This window comes from Channa argus, chromosome 7 (assembly GCF_033026475.1).
Source record: "Channa argus isolate prfri chromosome 7, Channa argus male v1.0, whole genome shotgun sequence".
Taxonomy (NCBI): domain Eukaryota; kingdom Metazoa; phylum Chordata; class Actinopteri; order Anabantiformes; family Channidae; genus Channa; species Channa argus.
This window is the reverse complement of record NC_090203.1, coordinates 5,422,501-5,449,195: the sequence shown is the minus strand read 5'-3', so window position 1 is coordinate 5,449,195 and position 26,695 is coordinate 5,422,501. Positions and strand designations below refer to the sequence as shown.

Below are 26,695 nucleotides of genomic sequence, written 5' to 3'. Positions count from 1 at the left end.
TGACTTACACCATCGTCAGGTCCACACTTCAGTTATCTACAAGATGATGAAGTTCTTAAAAATATTGCTGTTAACATCAGCTGTTTGTGCTGATTAGCTAGTGTCATGTCAACATGGGCAAACATTATACCGGCTTATCATCAGCATGTTTCCATGGTGATCTTAACTCTATGATCAAACTTGGCCCTCGCAGAGCTGCTGCCGTGGCTAAATCATTTACTTACTATTTTTCTGTCTTCAGAAACCACCGGGGGGGGGGGGAAATAAGCCAGTTGAAAAAAAACTTTTTGATTTGTAAATCATCTCAGGATTGAGGAAATAAAATAAATGAATGAATAAAAATAAAAAATCTGAAGGAATTTAACACTATTCATTGACAGATGCTGTGGAAAGGGCTTAGACAAAATCTGCCTTTCAGTGGTTGATTTGAAATAATTACATAGTGTGCACAAATTAAAACATTGAGGGCCATTTATAATTTTAGATTGCACATTAGGTGTAATATTGGGCTCGGCAGGGGTCCAGCACGAATGTGTTTAAGCCTTTCAAAATGAAGTGAGAGCCTGGCTGTTTGAAATGACTTTAAAAAAAAAGTAATCAGAGGTACAACAACTGAGAAGTGCTGTAGTGTGCTCACTCAGATGTGATAATGCAATCATGGTCATGAAATAGCCATTGATTAAGTGTTAGTTAAGGATAATTAAAGACAAATATACTTTTACGCTTCCTGTAAAATTTGCTCAGCCATTTAAAAATTAAAAAATGGCTACACTTTTTTTTCCCCCTCCTTCTTCCCCAACCCTCCAACCAAAAAATGCACGAGTGCTCAGTTTTAAGTGTATCAGTGTTTAAATAAAAATAAATAAATAAATAAAATAAAAATTAAAAAATTGGGGCTATGTGGTAGATGCAAAACATAGTGCCCACAATTTGAAAAATAGTTAGACAGGTGAACATTTACTTACACAAAGTCATCTCCTTGAACCTGTTGTGTCTTCTGTGGGGAGGCTCTCGCAGGCCTTCACTGCAGCCAGAGCTTCAGCTCCTGATCATTGCTGGATCTCTGTGCCTTTTTTTTTAAATCTGATCTGCAACAAGTGGAAAGCAGCTCGGTCAGATTGGGAAGTTCTTTAGCTGTTTCTGGCCTATTTTTGGAACCACTGTCCTGATAAATGACTCTTTGTGCACTTGGCGGAATCTGAATGGACAACACGCTCCTTTATTCCATCTACATGCACCATTTGCTTCTTTCAGAAGAGCATCATTATTAAATTCCAGTTTGCAGTTACGACCACACGAATGGTTAGTGTTCTGCTTGGCTCATGAAATATTCCCTTTATTTATTTTTTTTTAATTATACACACTTTCATCACTTCAGTGTAGGGTTTTTTTGGGATTTTGTTGTAGAAATTAACTGCTTTCTTTTACATTGCATTGTGTTTTTGAGGTTTGCGTATTGTAGTGAATCCTCTGAGGTCCTGCTCACAGAGTGGTCTCTTGATGGTTGAGAAACAGAAAGCGTTCTCATGTTGCTGTGTAGTCATAAAGAGCTTATTGTAGTATCCATTATTTCATTCCAAACTCTGTGCTGAAAAACAACAATTGTGTAACTGCCCAAGTTGTAGAGTCCAGAGTCGTGTAAATTGAGAAACCAAATGTAGATGATGACAAATAAACCGCTTGTGAATTCTCCAGATTAAGTCATAAAATAAAAGAGCTGGGGATTGGGTAAAGGAGGATCATCGCTCCTACAAAATATTGATGCCCCTGCTGCCTCGTATCATTTTTTTTTTTTTTTTTTTTTTTCGGAGTGGGTTCCAGGCGCTGAAATGTAAATAAATCTATCAGGGCAAGGAGCTGGGAGCTCCAGTTACCACTCCTAACAATCAAGAGGCTTTTCATGTTGCCCTGGAGGGCCATTCCTGTAACGCTAGCACACTGGAGAGAGACACAAATCATCTTCTCTCCTTCACTCTCCCTCCCTCTGTCACTCGGTTCCCCTCCGCTTGGACCTTTCTCTCTCCTCACTTACACACCACTGTCCTCTGTTGTACCACTCTCTTCTTCATAATCCCGTGCTTTTCCGCTCTGGCACAGCTCTCTCTGCGTTCTCGATCCCTAGTTATGGTCCTTTACAGCTTCCTACTGTAATGCTCTTTAGTGGGGCTCACAAGAAATGAGAGACCTGAGCGATTATTCATACAACATTCGAAATCTCAAACCTCTTCCTGATATTTTAGGGTTGTTTCTCGATCACAGAGCCACATGTCGTCATATCATGTGTGTAAGGAAAAATGCTGTGTGGGGTCCTCCGTACACTTGCGGCTAAGCTTCAGACATCATTCAGCATTACCTTCCATAACTGTTGGAAAGCTGATAAAAATAAAACCATTTATTCATCTTTTTGATCATAGTATTGGTAAAGTTTTGGTTAGATTTGTGTACTGTTGGTTTAAACACTTTAAGAATGACCCCAATGTGATCTGGTGGAAGGAAATGTGAGTCGTCTGTCATTTTTTAAATTGTCTCTTTCTTCTAATGAACAACAACACACTAATTGCTAATTCAATCAGAAAGACCTACATGAGTAAAAATGTGCGTGATATATACATTTTCTCTGACTGTCCTCGACTACGTGATACCATGTGGTGTTATAGGGAAGTCGAATATTATGATGAGGTTTTTTATTGAAGGACCAAACTGTATAATTAGTATGTCTAAGGTCATCTTTTGATTTTAATCCAGTTCTTTACCTCCTCGCAATAATGTCATTTAAAACCAAAAAAAAAAAAAAATCGACTTGGTGTTAACTGTGATTACACAACAGAGAGCCAGACAAAGGATTTTTGCAATGTATTAAACTGAATAGAAACCAAGGCGAAAGGAACCGGCACATGTCAGCGCTCTGAAAACAATAGGAAGTTGGCATTTAGCCTGTCGATTGGGCCCACTTCAGCGCAGTCGGCAGTTGCAGCACTGACTGTGACACACAACTCGTGGAGGTAATTAAGGTACTTGAAATAGCAAAAAATGAACCAGTTTTTGTTGCCGACAGCATTATAGTCTGAACCTACAGGAGCCAAACTCAAACTATGGAAATAAGGAACATTTTCTCAAGCTATGTTTTTACAAGTTACAGTTTTTAGTGAGAATTGGCTTATATTAACATTTAAACAGATTTTGGTTGCAGGGAGAAGTGTGGAGGAGAAGTTCGGCAAGGTTGAAGTCTGAAACTGGAGCTTGAACTATGCCAATGCAGACTTTACCCCTGATGTGCGGCTATTCAGAGCAAAACTGCTGTGATTGGTTAACTTGCTCAATCAGTTCAGTGGCCATAAAGATCAACTTCTCCAACATCATTTTTATTTTTTTTGTACATTGCAGGCATTTTAGTGAAAGTACCTGCTGCTAAGCTTCAGTCAACCTCAACTCTAACTAGGTCCACTTTGTTTTAGTCACCATTGTTTGTAGTACAAAAAAAAAAAAGAAAACCCACTACAAACTAGTGTGTTGGGGATGTGATTGCACACGCACACACACGTGCGCACGCACACAAGTGTAAATGCTCACAACTGCATTGCTTAGCATGCAACTAAGGTATCTTTGTAAAATGAATGCAGAAGCATGAATTTGGTTGCTCTGCAAAGCCAAGCGGTGTCCAAATTATTGAGGAAACTATATATTTTTAACTAGTGTAAGACTGGCCACAGAAGTTCAAAGCTAAAATGTCACTTTTTAACTTATCATTTTAGTAGAGCCCTGTTTTAAAATTTCAACTTAATGTGATGAAATATAATATCAGTGCAGAGAAACTCTCTTCTAAAGGTTTTTGAGCCTTTTTAACCAATCGGAGAAGGCAAAAGATTTAGATAAAATTGTGCGTCAATTACACATTTAATAACAACAAATCCAACCTAATCAGTGCAAACTATTTCTCCCACATAGGAACACAGCAGATTTTTGACATTAAAAAAACAAAAAACAAATTTCATTTAAAATTGGATAGAAATGAAAAGGACTTTTACACATGTAGTCACAAATGAGTAGAAGATAGATTTCTTTGATCATTCATCAGCTCACACCACAATATTTTAGTCTCAGCTTTGTGTGTTGTGCTCTTTAGCCTGCACTACTCTTTTGTGGTGGCGAAATGGATTTGCTTTTAAAGACAGCATGCTCTTTTGAGGCAATTTTTAGGAGCCTGGGCTGAAATAATACATGTAGGTGAGGAGGATTTGTTAGAGGTGAGCCACTATCGATCAGCAACCTTACAAACCCTCTGCACACATCTTATAATCAATTAAGGTGCTAAAAGTTTTACTTGATGCACGTTTAGGCGTCACGAAGTGGTATAGATGTTGGGTGTGGACGCCATCTTATTTCCAGCCTTCGCAAAAAAAAAAAAAAAATTCATTTATAGCTTTTCATGACTGATGTCTTTGCCCCGGAATCAATGATGGCTTGAATTCGTCATTGATCCGTCTGGATCTGACCCACAAAGGCCGCCTGGATGACACAGGTCAGAGCCCCAGTTTACAGTGATAATGCCAGAGGTTAATACGCAATGATAAACATGAAAATGTGAAAGCAGGACAGATGAGAAATATTGCTGCACGATTAGTTCCTGAAAATCAATAGGGCAAAAAGAGTTTTAGGGTTTTCTTACTATCGCTTTAGCAAATCCTGCCACCAGACTAGTCATTGAGGTCAGTAATGGTAAATAATTTAAAGCAGAAATAGATTTGCGATTAATTTTTATTTTATTTTTTTTAAATTGCAGTATATGCAGCTTTCCAGAATAAATTAAATTTAATTAGAATCCTCTTGATCAGTAAGGCTCAGGATATGTGATATCCTTCATTCTCCAATTCATGGGCAATGCTGTCCTCCAAAAATCACCTCCACATGCAACTAAGCTCCCAATGCAAATAGGTTTTTGTGGTCATATGTCTTCGCAACATGTCTTCTGAATCGGTAAAGTGCCACATTTGGTAAAAAGTTGAGAGCTGAGGTGGTTCAAGAGGCTGGTGAGACAGATTGCAGGTGTGAACAAAGTTTGAATGTTACGGTGGTTTAAAAGCAAAAACACATTCTATGTGAAGCAACGATTACATTTTCTCCAATTAAATCCGACCACCATCAAAGCCCTCTAACCTTAACCACCTACTGTGAGTGACTAAACGCAAGCTTAAAAATTGTTTATTAAGGGGATAATTAATAATGATATGTTCAGTAGTAACATTTTTGAAATTGTGTTATTTATCAACATAGTTATGGACATGTAAAATATGAACAAGTTTAATGGTATTTTGATGCGTCACATACAGTTCTTTCTTTTAATACTTGTTTTCTTTGAACAGAGCAATAACTGAGCGGGAAATTGACATTGTGAACTTACTAAATATTCCCCATGAACAATGCTTGAAAAAAACATGATTTACTGTCCCTTCAAGCTATATCATAAATCATCATTAATTCTTGATTTCATGTTTAAAAGTCTTAAAACTATTTTTTGTTTTTTTGTACACAGTAACTTATAACAATAAAGTGTGTGTGTGTGTGTGTGTGTGTGAATCCACGCACCAAGTTTTTCGTTATTCTTTTTAGAGAGTCTAACCCCCTAGTGACCTAATGTGAAGTTACAAGAGAATTAGTTGATAAGAAAACAAGATTTAGTTCAAACTGTGCATCAATTACACGTTTAATAACAAATCTGACCTGAGAAAACCGCAGAATCAAATTAAGTAATTTGGGCTTTTTTTTTTTTTTTTTTTAAAGGCCAAACTTAATTTCACTGAAACAGTGCCATTAAAGTTTTACTGCTGCTCTTGTAAATCACCTTAAGCTTTGAAGCTTTACATACAGCTAACTTGCTTTTTTTTTTTTGTTTGTTTTTTTTTTTAAAGAAATGTAAAAAAATTTTAAATTTTTTTTTTTTATGAGCAGTCTTTATTAAATGAAACGACCATGTGAAGATACCCGAATCGCAAGCATACAATACTTTTGTTTTTCCTGATATACACACTTACGATGGTGCAAGGTGAGACAATCTTAGCGGGGGGGGGGGTTAGATATATACATTATTTCCTTTTTTCATACTCCTCAGCTGTCGGCTGTAGCTTCTTGTACGAAATGCATACAACAAACTACAGTAGAAATGAAACAGCAGAATCATCGCGTGGGACAGACGGGACAGTGACTCTTCAGGATGAGGGGCAGGACTTTATGGTCGGCCTTGGTCCCAAACACTGAACAGCACCTTGTAGCACTCTACCGAAAGATCACGTGAGCCTCTATCCACTGTATCTAGTGCTGTGTAACACGGCTGCTGGAATTCATTTATGTTCCTGGCAAATTTGTGAGCGTGAGATTTAGTATTTTTATTTCCATGCAAGTTCCTGAACCTTTTTCACCAAGGGTGATGTGGAAATTTAGACAGAAAACATTCGCCATCAATTTACCGTGATTACGCCCAGGCCTCTAGTGACCGATCCCCATCCATCTTACCAAAATGGCAGCTTTATAGCCTCTTTCAAGGATTATCCTCAGTTGGCCAATGGGAGGGAGCAAGTCTCTGACTGAACAGGGGCCAAACAAAGGGATGCATATGGCTGATAGATTATAACATTGCCCAGAGGGTGGTGGGTTGTGTTCTTGGTCTGCACACTCACTAATTCAATCACGATCCAGCAGTTGTTTATGGTGCTTAGGGTCCATCTCTCTCCACTTAACCTAGTCAGGATATTGATAATTATTGTGATGATAAGTTGTCTGAGCTGTGGATGTAGGATGTTTCCTATCGTTTAAATGGCATATCTAAAATTTCAGTGACCCCGTCGGTCATTCTTTTGGATTGGCACTGCCCCACCCCCTGTTCATTAAAAGCAATATGTTAGGTTACATTATTAGTTTCCAAGGCTTTAACATGTCACCTTTTTTTAGGAACTTTTGTGTTACCTTCGGTGCAATGAGAGTGACATGAAGGCCCAGTTACCAAAGTGGCTGCACATCTCTTCAGAATTTCTCTTTCATTTATACAGAAACTTATCTGCACCTGAGCAACTAGCAGCTAATAACTCACCTCCTCATGTTTTGATTGAATCAGCATGGTCTGAATGCGGCTAATGACACTTCTGCAACCAAAAGGACGTCATAGCTGACAGCGTCCACACGTTCTCCGCCTCACTGTGCTAGAATCTGCTTCTGATCCTGCTAAAAGAGTTTTTACTAACAAAGGGGACTCGGCTGTGCTGTGCAACGTCCTGTGATATGGAGATGTTGGTGTTTTTGCACAATCTGACTCTGAATATAAACACGTGAGCAAACTGGCAAAACAGGCAAGACATTTGAGAATGTTAACTTTATCCAGAAAACCTGAATTCCCTCGAGTTATAGGATGTAAATAAATAAAAATAATCCTAAACATGGTAACTACTGCAATGCTATACCAAGTCTTACCCCCCTCATCAAATTGGGTACAGTGGGGATGAGTGGAAAACCAGCTAGAGAGGATCCTTGAGGACCCCTGGTCTAACAGGTAACTAATTAATCTAAGAGGGACTGTCTCAGTACAATTGTTAAACCCAATATATTCATTGGCGTCACACTGGACTAGGAGAATGACTGTGTGCCGTTTGCACGTACAGGAAAACTGTCCTGGGGTGTTTCCTGAAGTTGACCCTATCAAATTCTATGACGACCGTTACCTGCTTTGTCTTGTGGTGAAGTGAAACGGCTTGACCAGCTGGTGGTCTTCTTCCCATATAGTAAATATTTTCATGATGTTCCGATGGAATTTGCTGCTTTTTATAAAAGCAATTCTGTGTTCTTGTCGATGCTCAGACCGGCTCTGATGATACTCTCATATTTCAAAGTCTATTAGAAGCCACTTTGAGCCATTCTCTGTAACACTTTCACGTGCAAAGCAAATGTGGAAATTGATTTTTCACGTGTTTTCTACCTGTAAATGTTTCTAACCCATCTAACTCTGTTCTCTGCATCCTCTTCTCTCACACCAACTAACTTCATGTCCAAACCACCTCAATCTGGCCTCTCTGACTTTCTCTGAAACCTCTAACATGAGCTGTCCCTCTGATGTCCTCATTCCTGATCCTGTCCATCCTCGTCAATCCCAAACAGAACCTCAACATCTCAAGCTCCTTTTGCTGCAATTACAGCTGCAAGTCTTTTAGGGGCTTGTCTCTACTACCTTTGCACATCTATAAAATGAAACTTTTGCCCAGTCTTCATCCAAAATAGCTCAAGCTCAGTCATATTGTATGGAATAGCAATTTCAAGTCTTGCCACAGATTCTCAATTGGATTTAGGTCTGGACTTTGACTGGGCCGTTCTAACACATGAATATGCTTTAATCTAAACCATTGTAGCTCTGGTTGTATGTTTAGGGTTGTTGTCCTCCATCCATCTTCCCATCAATTCAGGTGGACTCTAATTAGGTGACTTCTGAAGGCAATTGGCTCCACTGGATTTTAGATATTGGTATTAGAGTAAAGTGGGTCTGAATACAAATGCACGCCACTCTTCAGATATTTATTTGCAAAAAAGAAACAAAAACTGAAAACCTTATCATTTTCCTTTCACTTAACAATTTTGTGCCACTTTTTGTTGGTCTGTCACAAAAAATCCCAATAAAATACATTTACGTTTATACAGGTGTATAGTTTGTGCAGTAAGGTCTATAATGTCTTGGAGCTTTTAGCAGGAGTAACCTATCTAGGACATTTTCCTTGTCTATGCCAAAGCCCACAGCTCACCAAATAGCGTCACTTGTAGCCTCTTTTGCAAGATGTCTTGAAAACCCAAGAGATGAATTTTGGCAGGCAGTTAGAAAGGGGGGGGGCATGGCAAATATAACTTACACATTATACACATTATAATGCATCATAATATAATTTTGTTTCATCATGAAATGCTGCTTTAGAAAGTTGACTTAGTAGTTAGGATTTTATTGTCAAACTGTTTATTTCAGGTTTGTGAATGAACTGACTTTAGAGTTTACTCAAAATTCATGAAAACAAGATTTGAACTAAATAGTTCAACAAACAAAGTTTTTCTTTGATAATTACAGCTATAACAAATGCATCCTGTTTTTGCCAACTTATGATAACACTCAATGGCACTGTGAGAGACTCATTTCCCCCAAGAATCCCACAAAATATTTCTTTAAAAGCGTATTTATAGCTGTTCCTGCACGTCTGTCTGTCGGCTTGAATTAGTGAAGTAAAATGTGTTTTTAATAAGCTGATGCACAGTAATAGAAAAGCTCTTGCAATTTCTTTACAGCAAAGCTGGAGCTGAACGAATCCACTGTCAAGAATTAGAAGGGAATACTAACGAGGGACGTTTCTTCATGTTCTCTAAAAATACTTCACCAAAGAGCTGCTGAGTCCATGACTTTTAATGTGTTTATTTTTATTTTGTTAGTCTGTGCAACTCAATTTACAAATGACACAATGAACAATTCTGTATTTATTGTGTATATTTAAATTTGACACCTACATTTACAGTATAGTGACATGTTTTGATTAGGATACTCAATCATTAAATGGTTAATATTAATTTTTTTACTAGAGACAAACATAACATCCTTTCATTCGATGAGTTTGTGATGTCGCGTGGCGTCCTGAGGTGTTATACTAATAGAAGTTCTTCAGAGGCAAAGCATTCTTAGGAAAAGTTGCTAAAATAGAGGCAAACAGACTACATTTCTTTCTTTTTTTTTTTAAATCCAATCCAAACCATGTTGCTTTGCTCGCTGGTGCATGCTGAGATATCATTAACTCAAACCGTGGGCCGCTGTGCACTTTATGATTCGCTCACAGTTCTGAATATTAGAAAAATGTGGCATGTTTTAACTGAATTGAATGAAAGTTGAATTTCTTAAAAGGATCTGTGCAAGCTCGCTGTGGGTTGAAAGCTATATAATGCTCCGTTCACACATTCTGAATCCAAAATTGACGGCGTGACAAATTGCTATTCAGTGTGAGCTGGGCCTCAAACATAAGGGCGTCATCCTTTGTGACTCAGACGCTCAAAAGGTGGTCAGAGGGACATTTATGCAAATGTCCTCTGACACTCGGGAATGACAACCACTCACAATTATTTGACCCTCTTTGTTAAATAGAAACACAGTTGCTACTTTACTTCAACTTAACAGTACTGGAAAAAGGTCTAATAGTGAATCATTTAATGCTCATCACCGAACACTGTTCCTTCTGAACAGTAGTGGAGTAAAATAAATTCTCCTGTAAATTACAAGCACTTCAACATTGCACTTAGTTACTTACCAGGTATAAAATTGGAGGGAGGAGACTTTTTTTTTTTTTTTAAATTAAATTCAACTTCATTCATATAGTGCCAATTCACTTCATAGCACTCTGAAGCACATAATAAAGTCAAGACTATACAGACATGGAGGGAAAATAAACCCCCCCCCCCCTTGAGCAAGCCCCAGGTCACAGTGAAGGAGGAAAAACCTGAGGGAAGAAATCTCCAGTAGAACCAGAGAACACGGAGAGGGAGAACGCACAAAGTTAATGTCGTGCAGAGGGAGACGGGAGGGGTGGAAGCCATTGCACTTGGGGGTCCCCTAGCAGTCTGAGCCCATACAATCATAACTAAAAGCTAGTTCAGAGTGGCTGAGCAGCTCTAACTATAAGCTTTATCAAAAAGGGAGGTTTGTAGAAAGGGTGCCTGCCCCCCGAATCTGGATTTGGAGCTGGTTCCACAGGAGAGGAGCTTGATAGCTAAAGGCTCTGCCTCCCATTCTACTTTTGGAAACTCTAGTTTTACATGTCCGTGCACAGGGGCCCATTCTATTGTAATTCCTCCACGATACCATCCAGTTGTAGCTTGCGATACGACTCAGTGTCACTTTAACCAGTTGATATAGAAGTCATTGACCGTGAATTCATCCCCTACAGAGCTTCACAAATTTCAGAGCCACTGGCTTCTGCACAGTGGAGTAAACAGCTTTTTTAAAAATATTTATTTATTTATTTAAAACGGGGCTGTGAGACAAAGTGGTCTTTATTTGCTGCCAAAAACCCAAAACTTGTGACTAAATGACACCACTAGCTATTTACAGCCCAAAATGTCAGTCATCACCAAGTGACTTCACGGTCTGTTAAAATCCACATGAAATAAATGTATTTTTTATTTTATTATTACTTTTGTTTTGTTTCCTGGATGGACTCAAATTACAAAGTGTAGTGTTAATTTTCGAAGTAACTATAAAGGGCTGCACTTACACTCATAGAACTGGCTACTGTGGTTAATGTTTGTTGTTTCCTGCTGCGTCACAACCAGGATGATTCACCAGGGTACACTAACCAGACTCGGTGATGAGAACAGTAAAAGCTTTCTGGAAGTGTTGAATGCTTGTTGTGATTATCATAGTGACTGTAGTGAGTTCGAGTAATAGTCAATTATTGGGGATGAAAATCTTTCAGCTTTTTTCTTAGAAAAACACATTATGGCTACAGTGCACATAAACCAAATCACAGCTGGCTGTGGGCTTTTGCTCAGTGAAGTTTATACGAGCTCATATATAGTAACATCCTATAATATGGATGTTTTAGGACTTGGTCAGAAATGTCCTCAGTCACCACAGTGGACCGTTGTTTTTCTCCATCAGTTGGATCGACTGTGTTGATGTTACTCTATATTTGTACTTTATTTTCCACTAATAACTCTTGGCATAACAGAAAGAGAGCAGTAAACAATTATAATGTTCCCGCTGTGTATTTCACTGGATTATTGACTTTTCCCTGAGAGAACTGCAGAAAGCATATTCCATAAAGCTCCTCATTATGAGCGGACCTTGATGTAGCACATGAGTCACAAAATGCCTCCAATATTAATATTATGAACAATTCTCGTTGTTCTCATAAGTTAGTGTATGGATGCGGTGAAGGGGAAGAAGCTGGTTATAACCAGCAGAAACATCAGTTTAAATAGGTTTGGGTCAACGTTTCTGTGCATTTTCCGGCTCAGCGATTGAATATACATAGTAATCTATGTCAGAAATGTATAATAGGGACTGCTCGTAATAGTTTACTTTGTCATGTCTGCAAAAAAGGTGAGGATGTGTTTGCTGCCTTGAGATGAAGTGCAGTGCATGAGATGAATTTGGGTGGGGGGGGGTTATGGCTGAGTATTGTCAATAAAGCGGCACTTTAGTCTCATTTTCCAATTAGGATAATGGAGAGCAGCTCTTTATAAACATAGATATGAGCTGGAGATGTGGTGGACAGCAGGGACGGGGTGACGAAGCGAGAGCAACAAAGCGAACAAACAGTTTCTCTTATTCTTAGTCAATGACTAAACCAGCTTTGTTACAGTAGGTTTAATAATAAGATGTCAAACTTAATCTTTAGTTTGATAACTAGGGGAGAGAAATATTGGTTTCAACACCAGAAATGTACTTTAGGTGAAATACAGTTTCTATACCACTTCACCATGATTTTTAAAACTTGTATTAATTTTTCTCCTCCCTTTTCCGGAACAATTTTTAAAAAGAAAATTCTTTTGGTTAGAAAGAATCAAGCTTATTAAGAAAATCTACTTATTTAACGGGTGAATTAAGACACAACAGGCTGAAACACACCTTTTTATTAAGTTTGCAGTGTGAGTGAAGTTGACTGACATTTATTTTATTTTTATTTTTTTCCCCGCGTGAGCTTATGCTGTACACTCACTTATTTCTCTTTCACTATCTTCCTATTTAGTGGTGGTATCTCATTGCCCTTCTGAGGCTGTTGAGGCTGTTGACCTGTGTTGGAGAGTATTTCTGATGCAGTAGTGGCAAGTAACAGTGAAAATAAAAGTGAACTGTATAGCATAAGGAAGCAGGAAGAACACACATTTCTGCTGAGGAAAGGTATAGAGCTGGACATGCTGGCTTTATTTGTTTACCCAGGTCTTTATATTAGGAGACTGAACCTTTTATAAACCACTGTCACTCAACCTCAGCATGCACCTAATTCCCAATGTGTTTCTAGTGCTTCAGCAACACTGGTGGAAACAAAAAGGTTGTCAGAAAGACACTGAAAGGCTGATTGAGAGAGACTTGGTTGCAGTACACCCAAGGTAAACCCTTAACAAGTCCTTGAAATAGGAAGTGAAAATAAAGACACATACAGTGGTACAGAAGTATTTTCTGATCCGATGCCCTACCTGCAATTTGGCATCCTATCCCACCATCTTCCAAAAGTCTAACAAATAATTGTTTCAAAGAAGAAAAACATTTTCTGCTTTGGCAGAGCTGTGGTTAAGGTTCCGTTAGGTTCAGGCAAAAAAAAAGGATTTGGTTAGAGTTGAGGAAAGACCACAAGCTAAAATTATGTGGGTTGGGGACATTTTCAGAAATTCTCTCCACGTAGACATTCATAGTGTTGGCTCGTCAAATGCCAACAAGAGTTGTGTTACAAAACAATATGTACAGTCATGGGCACCTTACGCATTTTGGCCCAGCTGACAAATCACAGCTTAAAATGGATGTGAATTTTGGATCATTAGGTTCATGTAGCTACAGAAAGTGGACACAGCAGAGTGGATTTTTTTTTTTTTTTTTTTTTTTACCATTTGGCCAGCACTTTGGGCCTAAATCTAGCTTAAGGTTCCATCCAGTGATGGGTACAGAAACCTCATGATTCCCTAGGTACAGGGACCTTTGTTGTTTATGGTCAAAATGGCATCTTGGTTAAGGTTAGGGATTGTTTGTGGTCATAGTAAAAAGAAACCAATCCTAACTGTTGGAAAATGGAAGCATGCAGCAACCCAGTGTCTAACATTTTCTTAATGCAGCATCGGAGCCTCATTCCCCTGCAGACTGTGGTTCTGCCGCAACATCTTGCTCGTGATGGTGAGCGGCCATGATTCCTGTAGAATGTCAAAAGCCTTTGTCACTTAAATGTACATTAATATCCTTACTGGTAAATTCCTGAAATGATTGGTGCTGTGTTTCTCTCTGAACTTTCAACAAAACTAAATCACAACCAGCCTTGGTGCTGAATACAGATGTGTGCAGCTTTGAGATGTTTTTTTTATCAATCTACACAATGAAATTGAGAGCGTGATTGGCAAGTTTGGCCTTCAGGACAGGAACGCAGAAGGACAGATGGTGTTAGACTTTGCAAAAAGGATGGAAATGGCTGTAGTGAACACGGTCTTCTTGAAGAGGCAGGAACATAGGGTAACGTATAAGAGCAGAGGTAGAAACACTCAGGTGAACTACATCTGGTGTTGCTGAAATAAATCAGTGACTGTGAAGTATTAGTAAGGGAGAGTGTAGTCAGAAGACACAGGATGGTGGTGTGTAAAATGACTCTGCTAGTGAGGAAGATGAAGAGGACCAAGGCAGAGCAGAGGACAAAGTGGTGGAAGTTGAAAAAGGAAGAATGTTGTGTCGTTTTCAGGGAGGAGTTGAGACAGACTCTGGATGGTTTGGAGGTGCTGCCAGATGATTGGACTGTGATCAGAGACTGTGAATACACCAACACTGGAGCTCATCTAATCATGTAGAAACTATGTTATTAAATGTGGATATAAACAGGTGAATGGAAATTCACTCATTGCATTGTGGTTATAATTGTATGCAAGTGGGGCGGAGCTTATCCAATGGTCAACTGAGGTCAAGCAAAAAAAAGGGTCTTCATTTGGTATTTTGTTGAGCACAGACAGAGGGAAAGATGGAGGAAGACAACAAACAGGAGGTTTCTAACAAGAGGCTTAAGAAAGAGGGACAGAGGCAGGAACAGAGATGGTGTGAGGACGGAGAGGAGGAGAGACACTGTTGTTCATTAGCTTCTGAGGTAACTGTCGTTGTCTCAACCCCCAGCTCCCACCACAACTCCTCAGGTTTCTGCTCATCTGCATGAGCCCCTCGGAGGCCTCTGGTGTCTACAGCCTGGGTACTAATGAGGGCTGAGACAGGCTGGTCCGGTTACACACACACACACACACACACACACACACACTCATAAAACTTGTGTTATAGCCTACTCCAGCCCATTGATTCCTGGGTTTACCCCTGTGATCTGTGCGCACACAAGCTCACATGCACATCCACGAGAGAGAGAGAGACGTGAACACACACACACACACACACACACACACACACACACACACACACACACACACACACACACACACACACACACACACACACAGATGGATATAGTTGCAAGTTATTGGCCGAATGCTTCTATTTAGTAGTAGAGAGCACGTAGGTACACGGTACATATATAATATGAATGTTTGGATGTTTATCACATACACGCGCACACACACACAGTCTGGTCTGAACTTTATTGCCTCAGCGTTGATACTCCAGCCGCAAATGCAAATGGAAAACAAAATGGGAAAGGGTTGGGTGATGTAAAAAAAAGAAAGAAGAGTGAAGAAGAATTTGAGATGGCTACACCCAACACCGTTGTTTTGCTTGGTGGTGTATCGATCAGGGAGGAAAGGATTTGGTCTGATGTGGGTACAGGGGGCTGTGATGTCCAGATCTGTAGATAAAGACACTGCAGCTTGTGATGGCTTAGTCCCCTCTCTGTATCTTGTTCCATCAGCTTGTAGTGAACTGCAGCTCATCTGATAAGAGACAGAGGACACATGCTCAAAGAGCTCATTGGATAACATATGGCGTTAACATGACCAGGGCCACCGTTCCTCAGATCACCTATTTATGCTGAAATATCACGGAGTGTCACAGACAAACAAATCAGTGGTAAGGTTCCGAAATGGCTGTTGTCTTTGGAAAAACAAAGTTTTTTTTTTTTTTTTTCTTATTTTTTTTCACAAGAGTTTGTACATCAGGGTCAGTTCTTTTAGTTGCTCAGCTCTTCAAATAAATGGACCCCAAGTGGCTTGTGTATTTATGTGCCATTAGTCACCTCAGTTTTTTTCCTGTATTTGTAGAACTAAAGACGGCCCTGCCGATTTAGAAAATAAGGCTGCCTGAATTTTTTTTTTATTATCTTACGAAGTTTTTTCTTTTTATGGTTATATTTAGGTGACGTTGGAGATCATCCTTGGTTAAAGGTGCACTGTGGCGTTACGTCGTAAACAAGCCATGTTTATGTTTAGTGTTACAATATACATTTGTAAATTATTGCCGTACACATTCGTTGAATGCATTTCTTCCTCCTAAACATTAGCAAAGCAATTTTGTACCTTGAAAGCTTTCTTTTTTATTTTTTTTTTAGATCTATAGTTGCTAGCAGTCTAACTACCTGTTGTCAACTACCCAAATTGTTTGTGCACTACACCAGTGCAGCAGTTGCATTTTTGGAAGAAACATTTGAACTGAACATAATTCAGGAAAAACTGGATCAATTTATATATATTTGAATAGAGAGTGTTTCACATGCAACACAAAAATGTTTAGATCGTGTTGTCAAAGACAGGGCAATTTTGTTTTATAGCCCCAAATCCCAAGTTTACTTCGCATCCCATTACAGTCTGTGCAGCATACCTTCGTCTAGGAAATGCTGAATCACAGCCATATGCCTCTGTCCACCAGGCAAGTTGCAGTTTATGTGCTTGTCTGTCCAGACAGTTAATCTAATCAGTTCATCCATGAGTATAAGTGGACATCTGCACCAGATGAAATGAGATATAGTGTTGGCTTAAAGACGACTTATATTAGGTCACAGTGACGTTGACATTTGATCACTGTGCTCGGTTCATCCTTGAGTCCTGAACTGTGCCAAATATGAAGAAATTTCATTTAGTTGTTCCTATAATATTGCATTCACAAAAAAAGGATGGAAAAAAGGTTATTGACCTTGACCTTTGGCAACCAAAAGTCTAAGTGGACATTTGTGGCAAATTTGAAGAGATTCCCTCAAGGCCTTCTTCTGATGTCACGTTCACAAGAATGGACATGCTTGAAGTGACAGTGACACATTGACTTTGACCTCTGACCTTTTGAGCACCAAAATCTGTGCATGATTGTGCCAAATTTGAAGAAACTTCTTCTTTAGGAAATCCAATGTGTGCCACACTTCAGAGAATTGCAGCATGAGGAATATTATACTACATATTCTTTAATGAATACTTAAAAATATATTCCCAAAAACAAAGTTATTATAAGAGTTCAAGAGTTTCAGACACCAAGAAATTACTTATTTGATGCAGAATAATATTCGGCAGCTGAAAGCACTAAGTAAACCCAGTTTCTTGAATACAGTTTAATCATTAAACTGTTATTCAAGTACTAATAAGTAAAGGAGTCAAAGCCACAGAAATGTAAGAACTGTTGTCTATAAAACTGGTTCAAATGAAAAAATATTTTCTCATCGAATGGGAAAACAAAACCCATTCACTGCACACATACACATCCATCCATACAATGTTGATCTCCATTTTCATAGGCTAAAGTATAAATGGAGGATTTTCGTGTTCTGGTAAAGCACATTATAAAGCATGAATTTGGAATCATACGTGGTGCAACTACCCACGTGAGGAGGAATCGGAGCAATGACAGTGGAGCTCCGAATGCAACCTGAGGGGGATGAGTATTCTTGTGTTGATTTAAAAAAAAAAAAAGTTTTCTACAAGAACACTGAGGACAAAATGATGAACATTTACAGTAGCAGGGCCACACAGCTTTTCAAAGTAGCTGAGGTGAAAACTTCAAGACCAACCACGACAGGGTCATTGCTTTCTAAGAAAGCACTTATGAGATTTTAGAACTATGCAGCAAACTTAACCCGTTGATCCAACTTCCAGCTGCCTTAAGAAAACGAGGACAGGCTTCAATACAGCAGCAGAGCCCCACGTGCTTTATTTCCACTGGCTATTCTCTAACTCAAACAACACTGTTGGGACCCTGAACCTTAATGGTGAGTCATTACATCACATCCAGGCTAGTGTGTTCGCAGGGTCATCAGTCTATATTCTGAGGATAATCGGCCACAGCAGCTACACTTGCTGGTTATCTAACAACTTAAAGGTTCAGTGTGCAATTGTTGAAATTGACATATGTTTGGATTAGATTTCCACCAACACACAAAGTGGAACGGTGATGTCAGAAGCAATAAACAACTGGACAGCACTGTGGAAATATTCCTTTCTGAAGGTTTAGGAACTGTGCTGTCTTCAAAACGACCACGTCGGTTAAAGCATATACTTGTCATTATTTAAAGAATTATCACTGTTGTTCTTTGAAAAAAGGATCATTCTTCTGGTGACACTCATCCGCATAGCAATGTATTAAATATAATACAAAATAATGTCCGAGGTTTCCAAATGAATTGTGATCAACAGTCCAGTCTTGTGACATACTTTAATATTGTGAACAGGTACTAAACTGATCAAATATGAGGACCTTTGGGAGCAAGTGATAAAGTTTGGAATAATATCAACTTGGAATAAAAATATTTATTTCGGTTGATTTTGTTGTGCAACCAAACTGAAACTATGGAACTTAATTTCCTACAAAGATGCTGAGAATAATTTTAAACAACGATCCGCATGTAACATAATCCTTCATGTCAGCCGACCATCCAGTGTACAGCAAGCAAATGGCATCAGCACAGCACAGCCTACATACAAACATGGCAGCTACGCGCATTTACCACTAAGTGTAAAAGCCTTTTCTTGTACCTGGTCCAAAAGAGCTTTTACTCACCCTCTCATTCTCCTGTGTCTGTCTCTGTCTCTCGCTCTCTCGCTCTCTCGCTCTCTCTCTCGCTCTCGTGCTCTCTCTCTCTCTCTCTCTCTCTCTCTCGATGAGTATATATTTGAAACTGATTGATCATTGTTAAAAGGTCCAACAGAAGTGCAGCTTCTCTTATAGTTTTCCTGTGTGCAGGTGTTTAACCTGCCACCAAACTGTCCTTGATGCACAGATGTGCTGTACGTAAATCTTTTATTTATTTATTTATTTTCTTTCAAAGGAACTCAAATGTACCCATCGGTTCAGAAATCCTTGAGCGTGATTTCGGGGTTTTTGTGATAATGGGATAAATGGGAGTTCTTCAATGGCCTCCAGACTTTCTGGAAGTATTCCCAACAATAAAGATGAGATGATAAGCACTCAATCAGACATTTCTAGGTATAATGTGCCGTATAATAATATTCTACACTTTTTTACCATAGTTTTCAAATGAAAATGTTTGAGTGTGTGAAGTCCGGGGGATTTATCCTCTTGCCACCCTGAATACCTGGTGGTCCTTTGCGCAGTTGTTGCGAAAAAAACAAAAAACAAAATGGTAATTCAGAAGATTCTTTAAGCGTCACTTTAACAATTTCCAATTTGTATCCTATGGCTGTAGCTTGGGGGGCATACATGTAATTTAAAGTTTATAAACTCCTTTCTCGCTTTCCTATAATTAAAATTATATTCATGCTTCTAGATGGAAAACTCTGCCAGATGACTATGGATCAGTGTTGCATTATGAGGGATTCAGATGATTTCATCCAGAGGATTTCTGAGCAGCAGGTCGACCAACACTACAGTCGCCATATTACAGTACGAGCACCACGCATCATATGAACACATGACTTCATATGAACTGAAACGTTTTCCTGGATGATGTCATCTGGAGGCATTTTCCAGCTAGAAGCATAGCAATATTTTAATTTAGGGACAAGATATTACACAGCTATTTCCTGAACAACATAAAACAGCTGGACACGAGAGGTGTGTGTGTGTGTGTGTGTGAAAATAAACTACAGTGCCACAATAAAAGAATATTACCCAAAGTAAATGTGTAATTCAGCAGCACATGTGATATATACAGTACCAAGGTTTGGCTACATAGATGGTACTTGCTCATATTTGGTTAAATCTTTAATATCACTGTATTCATTAATTTAATTAGGCTAGTGTGTGTGTGTGTGTGTGTGTGTGTGTGTGTGTGTCAGAGAGGTAGTAGGAGTTGGGACGGGACACGTACATGTGGCTTAGTGAAGCTTATAAAACAGGATGCACCAGCGACTGAGTCTGCTCTGTGAGTGCAGCCCCAGCCAGTGTATTTCTCTTTGACCTGACGGGGAGATTGATTCAAAAGCCAAGTGTCACAATTAAGCCCTTCTCTGACCATCAATCACTATAATGCATAAAAACAGTAATCAAATTAAATACCCGGGGAGAAATGAGTCCATTATTATCTGTCAAATGTCCACTACTTCCAAATGATGAGAGGCTGAAAATTGGCACATGGCTTGAAGGAAATTACACTGTGTTGTGAATTAATTGTGGCGATTGAAATGAGCAGAAGGATGGACAAGAATGAGTACGAGTTGGTAAACGGGCAGTCACGCATGAATAGGCTGCATCACTTGGAAATCAGGAGACAAGATGCAATTATTCTACACACTTTGTAGATTTTTTTTTTTTTTTTTTTTTTGTCAGCCCTGAAAGCAAGTAAATGAAGTGCTTAATATTTAGTATACACACATTTGAATAAAAAAAAAAATCCATAACTAATGTTAAGAAAAGCTGAATATTTTATTGTAGTGTGACATTTTTTTTTTTAACTGGTAAACATCTTATTGAATAACACTCATGTCTCATATTCTTCCATTGTTTAAAACAGACACATTTCAGAGGATGTTTTGTTCTAGTTGTCAACTTTATAAAGTTAACAAAGAGCTCTAGGGGAAGCTGATGACGTGGGTGGGTGGCAAATATAAATTACTTGATTGCTCATTGTTTTATCAGGACTTGTTGTGTCCCACCCGCCTGATTTTATAGAAACTCCTTATAGCAGATGACTACGTGCAGCAGTTTTCAAAGTTTTAAGCAAATTGAATATAAATTAAATTACCTGAGTACGACACGAACAAAGAGGAACTGAAATACTTCTTTGTTGCATAAGGAAAAACAGTCACTTTTTTTTTTTTTATATATATATTCAGTAATGGGTAACTCTCAAATCCAAGGTGGAGATCTGATCTGGTTTGGACACTTAATTAACATCAATATCCAGAGATGTGCAACCCCCTCCTTGCACGATCAAAGAGCAAATACTCCAGGAAATGGACTGAAAAGTGCAAGAACATAAATGTTATTTCATGTTATAGTATAACTCCCCTTTCATGTTCTAAAAATTTTGCATATTTCCCCCTCCCACGCGATGTGTCCTGTTCAGTTTCCGATCTCTTAACCGGTCTACCTGATGAACCCTGCAACGCTTTGGCTGTGAATAAGCGCCTTGTGTGGCCGCGCTATTTGCTGAGCTCAGACCAAGACAAAGGGGCGTAAAAAGGAAGAGTAATTAGGCCACTGAATAATCCTGACGACAGCAGCAAAAACGGCTATTCAGCTTGTGGCCAGTAATTGTGGTCAGGGCACTATGACCTTACTCATGTGCAGAGCGACTAAGAGGAGTGGGGGTCCCGTGGGTAAGAAAAAAATGGTTCTATGGATACTATGGAGGGTTCACGTGCTGACAGAGAACTGTTACAGTGGTGGGTAGATCCTACAGGTCTTCCCCTCAGGCTTCATGTAGAACCTTCACAGGCAAACACAGGACAACTAAGAAAATGATGTGTACATGTTGAATGCTCTTGATGAATACCAGCCTACATTTAAATCACAGTGCAAGCTTTTTCGTCAAAAATCATTTCATCTGTGGTTTGACTTTTGCCTTGCAGCTCTATGAGGGGCCAATATTAATAACACCTCGGTCTCTCACAGCTCCTCATCCTAATCACAAACTTTTAAACCAAGTTCATCGTGGCTCAGCTATTTCACATGGAAATATGTCTCTTTACAATTGCTAAAGTCGCTCCAGCTTTTTTTATTTTAAATAACTTTAAAAGTGGAAACTGAGGTAAACAAATTTGGAAAAAAAAAAGTGCTCCTCTTTTTTTTAAATTCTAGATTATAAGTTGTTACTTTTTAAAAGATTTTCCCCACAATTTATGCTTTAAACCCACTGTTACTAGCAGACCAGAGAGTGGGAAGGGCTGGCTGGAGCAGAGCTGATTGCTTTCGAGTGCACGTACATCTTTGAGCTCTGTGAATGGGTTTAATTTGTAATCGCAGACCTGTAGTTTCACCATTACACTGTCACATTGGCAGGCTCTTAATAAACTGTTATGCGTTTTATGTCATGCACCGTTTTCCTTATCAAAACTCGACACAGTGGGTTTGTTATGCTGGAGACTAAACTGTCATTTTTCTGCTGTCAAGCAGAGAAGAGATGTGAACTACAGAGGTCTAATAAACTCGCTTAAAACCAATTTGTTGACAGGCAGTTTATAGTAGAATTTCAGCTTTATAGATTATTTCTCAGTTTTGAAAAATTTAGGTGAGACAATATGATGGGTTTTTCCACTTGCAAGAGATGATGTTTAACTACTGCAGGAATGTACAGTAAGCAAGATGGAAGCTCATTCTACAACTGTGACGACCTCTGCTTGTGTTTCCTTTCATTGAATCAGTTCACACCACCTTACTGCACATAGTGTGTCTCCACGGCCATTAAATTCATTTTAAATTCAACAATCATGACCCTTCTAACAATAAATTCTTCCAGGTCACTGAGGTCTATGGTCCACCCATGGAGCAGGATGCCTTAGTGTGAGAATGCTGCTGCATGCAGCCGTGCACCCATGAGACCTGACTTCTTGGCACTGCTTGTATCTCGAGCTGCTGGCGGGACAGATTAGATCTCCATCACCCTATCCCATCTCCTCCTCCCATCATCATCTACAAGCCCCCCCCCCCGACTTGCTTTCTGAGGTGTCTGGTGACTCTAGCCCCTGTTATTGCCCCTCCCTTCATTGTGGAGGAAAGAAAGAGAGAGGGAGTAAGAGAGAGGCTGCAGCCCACTACCACCATGTCCCCAGAGGCCCCTTGCCTGCTCGCCTGCCTGCCTGCTTGCCCCTCCTGCTGCTCAGTACAGCTGTGGCTCACAACCAGACCCTGACCAGCTGGGATCCCAACCTTGTCAGAGAGCAGCGAGTAGAGTGTTTGTGTGTGTGTGTGAAAGCTCCTCACCTCTGATCGCTGACTCTTCATTAGGTGAACCACACAGACACTGACTCCAACTACAGCTGCCAAACCTCCTCCTCTGAGCATGGCGGCAGCACTCCGGGCCCTGGCACTTCTCCCACCCCTGGTGCTCGCCCTGCTCAGCCTGGCCACCGTGCGTACCTTGGGAGGATGCCCATCAGCTTGCCGGTGTTCTTTCGCCACGCTGCTGTGCCTGGAGCCCGATGGTATCGGCAGCATCCCGACGTTGGCAGCGCAAGAGAGCGAGAACATGACTGAGATGTGAGTATTATGTTCAGCTGTTCTGCATGTGCCTAAATTAACAGATGCTCAGATGTTGGTGGTTTGCCAAGCTCTGTTGTCACTTTTCGTGTTCACTCTGGATTGGCGCTGAATTTGTCAAGTGTCTCGTGGCAGATTTTCGGTTTTAAAGTGGCGCTTGCGTCTGCTTCTTTTTTTTTTTTTCCTTGATGTGAACATTCAGTTGGAAAAATAAAACTTGCGGATAATTTCTAAATGTGGTTTTTGTGGCGTTGTTAAAGAGAGCTCAAAGTTATTCTACTCCCTGTGGCTCTACAGCCACTGGTGAAGCTTCCTGGATGAGCGATGCAAAAGTCTCTGATGCGTGAAGACGAGGCAGTTACACAGGCTGTATAACTGCAACAAAGTGGCTCTTCGTTGTTTTGGATAAGAACAAGTGCTTTTCCGCGCTCTGATGGGTGACGGCTTTCCATTTCACTTAAGTTGCCGTGCAGATGTGTCTTCATTTATTTTTTAAGGATTCAATCTTTGTTGGATCATTTTGCTATTTTACTAGCAGGGTTTGTTCGCAGCTGGGGTTTGACAAACACACTATGCTAATCTACTTGTTTTTTACCAAGTAATGTTGGTGTCACAGCGAAGTATTGGAGTATGTCTGTCTTAAGTCCCTTAAGATGTTTAATCAGACTCAACTCTGTTTTCACGGCATTTGGGGCGTTTTTTCAGAGTGATCCAAAATCCCGTTGACTCTTGATGTAAAGTAAATCTACTGATATTTGAGATTCTTTCGCTTGGTAGTCATCTAGTCACTTTGGTTTTGGGGAATTAATTATGCATTCGTCCTGTAAAACTGGCAGAGAGTAACAGGAACTGATATCCTAGAATCCAGTGAGCATCAAAATGTGGCCTTAAAGCCTTTTGAAAAGACATTTGAAATTTCACATTCACAATATTGAATCTTTTGGAAACATTCTGACATTTTGGAAAGGAAAAAAAAAACCTCTTTAGGCAAAACATTTTTTAAGTTGAATGCGTGTAAACTCAGCCGATCAGCTCCATTTGGACACTGTGGGTGTAGTTTGGGTTTGTACGTGAAGTTAAAAAATAACATCACAGCACAGTTTGACATAATGTGATATTAAAAACTCTACTACTGTGAGTGTTGATCTGCTTCCACTTAAATACACCAGTAAACCTTTTGTATGTGGGGACGTGTGCACTGTGTTTTTAAGCTCATCACATCGGGACTTGATGTACCACGGTTGAAACCCACATGCTGAAATCGGAGGTACACGTTGGCTGTTGAAGGTATTTTTCAATCTTTTTGGCTCAATTGTAAATTCCATCCCTGATGAGCGATCCGCTGACCCGCCCATACCTCTGAGGCCGTACCGACCTCGGCAATGCTCTTTGCTGTGGTGCACCTGCTAAACGGACATGAAACTGACAATGTTGACTTGATGGAAGAATGGGTTTGGACGAATCTACATCTCTAGTTGGGATTGGGATTCGTGGGAATAAAACTGGAGGAAGTTACTGAGCCCCCTCACTCGGCTACAACATGTCTGCGGCAGATGACTGTTATTTAACGTTGGCTTTTTAAAACTTTGTATAGAAAAAGAAGCAGAAACTGACCACCTGTGATTTAAAGAGGGCTGCTGTATTATTACGCAACCCACCATCAGCTCCAACATGGAAAACTAAATGTCAGTCTCTGCACCACCACGCTGTTCTCTCTTTGTTCCTTTCCCCGGATCTGAGCAATTAGCACTTGTTAAGAAGGAACTACATTTGTGAAACGCTATTTCGGTGGAGCAAGTCAATTTACTGCTGCTTTGTGCCTCTATTCACCTCTCCTCCTCTTTCCCTCCCCCACCTCATTTTCTCTCCATCTTCCTGCCCTGTCTCTCTCTCTCTGTCTTTCTCGATCTCTCGCCTTTCCTTTTTACCTCGGAGGTATTTTCTTGTACCTGCAGCTAAACATGTTTCGTAGGGCTGAGGGTGAGGCTTGATATTCTCTCTGAACCATTCAATCAATAAGTGAGGGGGGACCCTTCTCGGCCTCTGTTTACCGCGGTGCTCTACATGCCAGCAAACAACAACACTTCAACGTATTGGCAGTGCAAGGGAATACAGCCGATTACAAACAAGGGGCCATTAACTGTGGAACGGGGGCCGAAATTCATCATACACTGAGCTATAAATTCAATTTTGTGAATTGCCAGTCAATGGGAACAAGGGATGATATACAAGCCACTTGGCTCAATCCCGTAAGTAAGGGCGGTGGGTGATCCTGGGCCCACCTGCCCTTTAATCACATTATTGCTGTGTGGGTCAATCAGACATGAATAAAAAGGTTTGTATGTTGCAGCTGACAAGCAGAGAAGTGGAGGACTGAAACAAAGCCACATGCTAGGAACGACTGAAGAGAGTCTTTCATTTGTGTGCGACAGTGTAATAACATGAAAATGACGTATCTCCAGGTGACTTTTTTTTTTTTTTTTTTCCAAAGCTAAAGGTTAACTGATTACAGAAGGCTTAATGGCAGGACGTTACATTCCCTCTGCTTTAACTATTGTTTGCTGGAAAGACTTGTGTTTAGCGTTGTTGTCCTGCTGCAGGATCCGCTTTCTGTGGAGCTTCACTTCACAGAGGGATAACTTGACATTTTCCATCAAAATTTGCTCGTACACCCGCAGAAGTCATAGCTGTATCACTGATGGCAAAGCAGGCGCAAATTACTTTGCCTCCGCCATCACAGATGGGATCCGGTTCTTGCCGTGTGCTGAAACGCAGAGGTCGTTTGTCACCAGACATAAAGCTTCAAGTTCAAGCCACAAGTATCTACTTTGCTGTCTGTCCACAGAAGATTCATCTAACAGCCTCCTGGTTTACCTGCATGGCTCTGAACAAACTGTGGATGATCAGCTCTGCTCTTTTGGAGGAGTTGTGGCTTCCTCCGTGCAGCTCTGCCATCCTCATAGTTGTTGTTCTGTGTTCTCCTAATAGTGGGCCGGTCTGAGAGGTCTTTAGTTTCCTAGATGTTCCCCAGGGGGCTCCTTTGGACTTCCTACACTGTGACATCCCTTGCTCATGGTGTGGTCTTTGTTGGTCCCCCACTCTGAATGTCCATTTGTAAACTGTCTGCAAACAAGTCAACTGGTCAAAACTTCAGAACTTCTTAGTAATGTCCTTCCAGCCTGGTGAACACCAACATCTGTTGTTCCAAGGTCCTCGTGAACCATCTCTTCTACACACCTGTGTCAAGATCAGGCTGTAAAGGCCGTGATTTCTCTTCACTAAACAGGGCAGGACCCCCCAGACCTGATTGGCATCCCACTGACTAAAGCACCTGACTGTAATTACCCCTTAAATTTAGGTGATAATAAGTAGCCTTAGTAAATTAATTTAACGAGGTTGTTTTTTGGGTTTTTTTTTCTTCCCATTTGTCTAATT

The 26,695-nt window shown here is 40.0% G+C and overlaps 1 protein-coding gene across 6 annotated transcripts in view; it reads left to right on the top strand.

Moving 5' to 3' along the window:
- ntrk1 (neurotrophic tyrosine kinase, receptor, type 1) overlaps nucleotides 1-26,695 on the top strand; it is a 59,233-nt gene that overhangs the window by 3,880 nt on the left and 28,658 nt on the right. For 3 of the 6 annotated variants that reach the window (XM_067510981.1, XM_067510979.1, XM_067510975.1), the window contains exons 2-3: nucleotides 19,389-19,504; nucleotides 22,521-23,260. In XM_067510981.1, the coding sequence (XP_067367082.1) occupies nucleotides 23,064-23,260 (197 nt within the window). In that variant the 5' untranslated portion in view covers nucleotides 19,389-19,504; nucleotides 22,521-23,063. The remainder of the gene's footprint in view (nucleotides 1-19,388; nucleotides 19,505-22,520; nucleotides 23,261-26,695) is intronic. The other 3 variants (XM_067510977.1, XM_067510976.1, XM_067510978.1) reach the window with 3 other exon arrangements.